The sequence below is a fragment of the Lottia gigantea genome, assembly GCF_000327385.1.
Source record: "Lottia gigantea unplaced genomic scaffold LOTGIsca_58, whole genome shotgun sequence".
Taxonomy (NCBI): domain Eukaryota; kingdom Metazoa; phylum Mollusca; class Gastropoda; family Lottiidae; genus Lottia; species Lottia gigantea.
Window position 1 is genome coordinate 1,233,317 of NW_008709979.1, and position 8,055 is coordinate 1,241,371.

Here is an 8,055-nt window from a genome sequence, read left to right on the forward strand (position 1 = left end):
ATCGGGTAACATTAAAACCAGATAGTTCATAAAAGGAAAAAAAAGCATGACGCGCTTGTCAACATCAATGATAATTTTTTAGGGTAAAATTTGTTGAATTTTCGTTTTCATTTCTTTTCTTCAAATAGAATCTTAAATATGCTGCATGGCGAACTAAACAAACTAATTTCATAGACGCTGAAATATGCTTATAATGTTATAGATATTATTTGTTTGCTGTAATGACTCTGTCTGATACAGCCTTCAAAGTTTCCCTCACTCCATATAAGAACATACGTAATGGTTCTTCGAAAAACCATAGGTAGCGTAAAACACCAATTGTGTATTATTGCGTTTGAAAGTTATGAAACTGGTGATCGCTATGGTCTGAAGACACTCCAAGCTGTTGATGTCAGATTTGAAGGAATTTGTCTGATATTATTTTGTCAGGATGTCATTAGGCTTTGCCTTGTTTAGAATTATTGTTATTAATTATTAACAAACGTACTTATAACGTAATTGTTATGATGATTACGGGTTACGCATGTAGTATACAATGAAGGAAATTTTTCAGCAGCATCAGGCTACTCTTTTTTCAATTTAAACTGTGGAGAGACGTGACAGCTAGCGTGACAGCCTATCTCTTAACACTTTTTTGTGTCAGTCCTTTCGACCTACATCACTGACAAGAAACCGGTTTGAAAAGTCTGAAGATATTTCTCGACCTATGCCTGGATTGAAAAACTGGATTACTAAACTAAATTAATAAATACGATAACCTATTCGTTTTGTAATTTAAAATCAATCTAATGATCGGCCACTAATCGATGGCCCTAACATTAACATCAATCTGGGTTCAAATTTCGTTAAGAAAGCCCACAAACTTAAGTTTAGTGACAGGTTTGAGAAGAATATCGAGATTGACAAAGTATTTTTTTATATTTTCAGTCGAACCAGCAACAATGGTCTAAGGGCTTTAGGATCAGATGAGACAGAAATAAGTCAGCTCAAAGTTTTACTACCATCTGATAAACAGATGCATCGTCCACTATCTTAAAATATTCAACCAGAACAAGTTGATGTCATTTTAGCAACTAAAACAATGTCGGCATCTCGAAAGTAATTTTTAAATGAATGATGGTATATTATGTGCGGTGTATGTATAAAAAAAAATAGAATGCAATGAAGACAACCGAACGACTATCGGCGTTGTCTTAGAAATTGCATCGACAGTAAAATATGAAATTGAACATTCACTGTTACAAAAAATAATTGTGGTAATCAGAAGAAATTATTTATTTAATTTTATGATATATATTTTTGTGAATGTGATGTTCAGAAAATGTTGTATTGTTGTGAATAAAAATAATGTAACAGGTGAAAAAATAAATGTGTAGAAAGAGCTAATATAGAAACCATCCATCTTTTATTTTTGCTTTAGCAGTCATGCTGAATTTTGCATTGGTTTTTCACTCATTGACCGTGTCAAGGAGTAGACTTTTCTTTAAAAACGAAACCCTTGTTATAGCCTTTAAGAATTCAACTTTTTAACCTCACGAATTCCACAATTTTGACTTTTGAACTCGACAATCTCGTAATGATATGCTTAATGGAAATGTCGTCTTATAGATCTAAATTTAAAGAAAAATCGTTCCTCGTTAAAAGCGACTTGGATGTCACAGCCTGAACTTTCTCGGTACGGTTGTGTTGAAACATTGAAGAAATGGATAACTGCATCCAGATTTATTACTATCATTTAAAATACTTCAAATAATAGTATCATTTTGCTATTATTGGACTAAAAAATATGAAACATGTTTACATCTTTATACCAAAGGTTAATTTTTCAAATATTGTGGATACATTAATTATATAATTAATACCTCGTGATTTTCTTTTGTTGTTTGATATATAAATAAAACTAATAAAAATAATTAATTTTTTTTAATTAAAACATAAGAATTATAATATATGAACTTAAGCTTAAGGTTATCTCTACATAAATAAATAATAATATAAAAGACAATTACATACTTAATATCAATTCGTAAGTTACTGTAACAGAATAAGACATTTGAAACATGAAAGGTTATATAATAAAGATTTGAATATAAGAAATGCTGCCATTACTCACTTAACTTTAAATAAATCCGTATATTTTTTCTGTAAGATTCCTCAATCGAAATGTGTAGTCGTGTAGGCTACGTTCAGTCTAGGCACAATGTTAATATTGTATTTGACATGATGATAACCTGTCGATACACGTGACTAGACCTAGACTACTGAATATGCATGAATAGTATAACTATTCTATTTGTTTTAATTTGCCCAATAAATAAATACAATAATAAAATATTTTAACTGTTAAATAGTGCCCAATACATCAATTGTAGAGCTATGTAGAAATAAAAGAAAACTTGAATCAGGTTATTACTCTCAGTTTTATATAAAAAAAAAATACATACAGCTAATATCTATACACTAATAAACACGTATAAAAAATAAAATAAAATAATGGATAAATAACTAAATGAAGCTCATCGTATTCATCGAGTACTATTCTAACAGTGATATACTCTTATAAAAGCTTATCTATCCAGAAAATAGTTAAATCAAATATAAAAAAAATATTTATGATAAGCACTTGAAGCTTTTATTATGTTAATTTCAACTACATAAATGATAAATAAAGGATGCAATTAAATTCGCATAACTCAAAATAACTATTTTAAAACCTGACCTTTAACTACCTGTTTCATTGGCAGAGCACCACATGCAACTTTACATGTTGTTCACTCTTGTAAATATGGAAATAATTCAACTAAAATTTTGTTCAAAATGGAATATAAAAAAATACATAGCTATTAGCTAGCTACACATTTATACAAGAAGCAAAATATTATAAATAATAGCATTATTACATACATAAAAAATATACCGGTACATAAATATATAATGACATTAGCATAACAATATCAAAAAGCAAGATAGGGAATGAGTAATTTTAGCTACTTCGGATAACAAGTTCAGAATACTGTTTTGTTTGGTTTATTCGGTCAGTTTACAAACATGGCCCGCAATATAATTAATTAAAATTATGGTAATAGCTAAGAGTAAGCTAAATGTTACTTTCATCGGTCATGGGTTGTACATTCATTTCATCTGAGTGCAATGCTTCATACTCCGGTTGTGGTGCTCTGTTATCCAGTATCTCATAATACACATTAGCTTCCTCTGGATTATAATCTTGATTAATGTAAGATGATTCTTGACCAGTGGTTTCAATATTTACAGTCTTCTTAAGAGTGGATTTTCTGTAATAAATACAGCGACATACGTTGTCTAAATATATGAAAGATATAAACAGGTTATATTTGGCTTATTGAGAAACCCAGACCACAAAGGGGTCTTTCTTCTTCCCACTTTTGTCTTCTTTGTGCCTATTTGTGACTAAATAATGATCAACAAAGGAATTTTCATGTTATTCATATGTTACGTTTTTGACAAGTTTTAAAGTGTAGGTAATATTTACTTGGTTGGCAGGTTTATAACGAGATCTGTTTAATTTCTCTAAATCAGGCTTTACAAGCGAAGCCGAACAGGTTTTTTAGTATCATGCTCTATGAGGGAGATAAAGCGTTCCTCAACAAGATGTCTGGTATAAACTGGCATAAGTGACTTTCAAATAAAAACAATTAAAACAAAAAATACCTTTGTCTGTTTATGAAAAATATTAGTATACCTGCTATCAATATTATATTAATACAACTCAATATACCAATAGTTGTTATGAAGTATACTTTCTCTTTAGTCTGGAAAGGCGATGTGGATTCTAAAACTAAAAAAATCAGAAATAGAACGAAATGTTTCATTTACTGCGCCTGTTTGGGAAAATGTAGACAGGTGATGAGTTTTTGTCCGGACAGCGTCATTAACATCAACATCATCATAAATACATTCACCATTACTAGTATCACATTGATCATTGATACATCCTTTACAAAAATTTACCTCAAAATATATCACCTTAGTATACTGTATTACACCAAGACCCCGAAGTCAGTCACAAATGAAATTGTGAATGACTCCAGTAGATTGTGACTGACTTTTGCAACTAGTTGAATAATTGCAATTTCGACTAGTTGAAAATAATGTGACTGATTTTTTCAACAGCCATGCAAATAAACAATGTGATATTCAATTCAGTTATTAACTATATAACAAATGTATATTACATTTATTATACAAAACATACTTGAATGTATTCAGCTAACTGTTCAAAAAGGAACTTTCAAAGATATGCATTTAATTTATGATGCTAAATGGGACTAATAGTCTACTACGACATATTCCATGCATGATCGAAGTTTGATTGTTAATTCAAAATCAATAAAGGACACCTTCTCTTTTGGACCCTTCAATTTAACTTTCCAGAAAGCTATGTCAATGAAAGTTGTACGTTTTGAGAACCATGTTTTATTATACGATTACTTGCATACGGGTTTACAGGGCCTTCCGGGCCTTATTACACCCTATACATGTTTCATAGTTCTTTGCTATAATCCTTGGATATGCGTGATTTCATATGAAATAAACACATTTTTCGTACCTTCAGTACAGTTATTTCCTTGATATCCAGCCTGACATCCTTCAGTACATCTTCCTGTTTTCTGTTCACAAATATCAGTATCATTACCACTCTCTGGTTGTTTACAGTTATAGCTACAGTTATTTTGACATAAATCGCCATGTTTACCACTTTTGCATCCTAAACAATCACCAGTTTGTTGATTACATTTGATACAGTTTAAAGGACATCTTTTATTACAATCTGATTCATACCAACCGTCGTTACATTCTTTACATGTATAATAACTAAACTGATCACATGATCTACAGTTTTGTTTACAATCAACTGAACATGTTTTACCTCTCTTTCCTTCAACACACCCATCTGAACATCTACTACCATCTCTTGAACATACAGAATTCAGACAGCCTTTAGAACAATTCCAGTGGCATTGTTTACCATAGAAACCATCAATACAATTCTTACAGTCACCAGTACTTTGACTACAACCACCTTCACAATTTATACTACAGTTTTTATCGCATGTATTACTATAATATCCTGTCTTACACTGTTTACAGTTACCATTATACATAAAACATCCTCCTTCACAGTTCAGATTACATTGGTCTTCACATCGGCTACCATAAAACCCCAGAACACAGTCAGTACATATTCCCCATGACTGATTGCAACCACCATTACAATTCTTACTACAGTTCTTATTACAGTTATCACCATAGAAACCATTTAAACATTTATTACATTTACCAGAAATCTTATTACATTTACCAGAAATCTTATTACATTTACAATTTTTACTGCAGATTTGATTACAATTGTTACCATAGTAACCTTCAATACACGATTCACAAAATCCATCAGATCGTCTACACTGGTTACAATTCTGGTTACAATGATCATCACATGATTCTCCATAATATCCAGTTTTACAGTTGATACATCTACCATTCTGTTTATCACATCCACCATTACAATTACTATTACAGATCATATTACATTGACTACCATATTTACCCTCAATACAACCTAATGTACATTGTCCATCTCTACCTCAATATTTATCATTACCATTTGATACACATCCAGTACTACAAACTTTACTACATGTATCACCAAATGTTCCTACTTTACATTCATCACATCTTCCTGTATCTTGATTACATTTATTGATACAATTACTATTACACTTAGTTTGACATTGATTACCATACCATCCTGTCTTACAACTTGTACATTGATTATTATTACAACTAATACAGTTATATAGACAGGTATCCTGACAGTAATTACCTTTATAACCATCTATACAACCAGTGGTACAAGTTAGTCCAGATTGTGAAACATCACATCTTCCATCTAAACAGTTACTACTACATCTATCTGTACACCGTGCACCATGATACATATTATTACATGTACAGCTTCCATCTTGATTACATTCTCTTGTTGTACAGCCTTCACTACATGTAATATTACAGTAATCACCATAATATCCTACCATACAGTGATTACAAATACCACTAGTTTGGTCACATCCTCTAAAACAACAGGATTTACCACATTTCTTACCATACTGTCTTTCTACACAACTTGTACAATGTCCTTTATCTTGATTACATCCATTTCGACATCTTCCATTACATCTACTATTACAATTAGAGCTATAATACCCTGTCACACATCCTTCATTACAATCACCATTATTATTATTACATTTACTTTTTAAACATGTAGTAGAACAAGGTGTATTACATCTTTTATCATCTCCCCAGTATCCTTCTTTACAACCATCATAAATACAGTCACCATTACTGGTATCACATTGATCATTGATACATCCTTTACAAGATTTACCACATATATCACCATAGTATCCTGTATTATACCCTATACATGTTCCATTGATATAACATTTACTATCTCTACAGTTTACTGGACATCTTCGATCACACATTTCACCATGAAAACCAGGAATACAACCATCATTACAATAACCATTACCATCACATTTATTACCATTACAATTACTATTACAGGGTTGTTGACAAAATTCTCCATAAAACCCCTCTTTACATCCTATAGTACATCTATCTAATTCGTCGCATTTCTGGTCTATACAATTTTCACTACACCCACCACAATCTCCAGTTTGACTATTACATTTCTCACCATTACAATTACATTCTCTACAGGTTGTATCAGTAGGCCTACTGTAATAACCATCTTTACATTTAACACCTGTAATTAAGTTTCATTATAACATTATAACAGCTACTTAGTGATATCCAGCTGTCATCCCCAAATTGTTCTATCGATATAGTAGAAAATTAAGAACGGATAAACGAATCCTCCTAGGTGGCCTTTTTACCAGATCCTGTACAAGGGCCATAGTATTCGGTGTCGTGTACAGTGTGAGTTAGTCTATGCTGTAGAAAACTTTGATGAACCGAATAATATCAAATTTACCAATTTACAACTTGAAGTGAATAAAAGATAGCTTAACACGAAAAAATATACTGGTAGCTTTGATTTGAGTAAAAAATGATTGGCGGCACAGTAACAATCACCAGTAAAAAATATTTTGCGAATTCTAGAGTGTTTACAAGCTAAACATTGAACGCGTTTTCAAAACAAGAGCAATAATTAAAATTAAATAATTTTCGAAATTTCTGTTTTGTAATAGGGTTCATCCTTCGGTGAAAATTTAGAATCCGCCGAGAATTGTGCCTTCAGGATGTTTTCGACCAATTGTGGACGGACTATCGGACTTACGGACATAGGTGACGCCAATATACGCTCTACACTTCATTCCAGTGTAAAAATTTCTACGTCGCCATATTCAGTGTTTTAAAAATGAACGAAAATCTAAATGATTCAAATCCTGAAATTCAAAAAAAAAAAATTCTGAACTTGTTGATATGATTTTCAAATGACTAGCGTCTGAAGAATCATTCTTATGGTTCAACCTTAAAAACGTGCAATAATAAATCATTTAGACAGATATATTTTGTAATTGAAATTATTCCACTATATATACATGATTTTCTATGTTTTGAGTCGACAGTTTATCAGCTTCGTTTATATATTACTGACATAGATTTCAACCGTATTTTTGACCTACGGGGTGAAACCAATTTTCATTATCAAATATGAATTTATTATTTGTTCGCTGTTCTGTAACATATGTTTATTTTCCGAAATAACTAGAAATATTCTTTTAAACAAAAAACTATTCAATATAAGTGACCACTCTTTGTATAATTTGGAAATTAAGATTTCATTATTGATTCCATAGAGTAGCCTAAATAAAAAATATTCTGCAGATTCTGGGTTGAAAATGGGTAAGTTGAACAGTTAGTATACGAGGTCTGGAACCGGACAAAATTCCAGAATATGAATATCCCGGACAGAATATTTCCGAATACGAAGTGGTCTGAATTTTCGACTATCCTATACTTAATTTTACCTTTCAAACAGATTAA

The 8,055-nt window shown here is 31.2% G+C and overlaps 1 protein-coding gene across 1 annotated transcript; it reads right to left on the minus strand.

Moving 5' to 3' along the window:
* Positions 1 to 3,097: 3,097 nt before the first annotated feature.
* Positions 3,098 to 7,382, minus strand: LOTGIDRAFT_166465 (hypothetical protein; the record flags this gene model as incomplete). The annotated part of the gene is made up of 5 exons (XM_009063528.1): positions 3,098 to 3,321; positions 3,722 to 3,817; positions 4,589 to 5,599; positions 5,642 to 6,811; positions 7,346 to 7,382. 5 exons carry the CDS (start codon positions 7,380 to 7,382, stop codon positions 3,098 to 3,100), a joined length of 2,538 nt encoding a protein of 845 aa, XP_009061776.1.
* Positions 7,383 to 8,055: the final 673 nt, after the last annotated feature.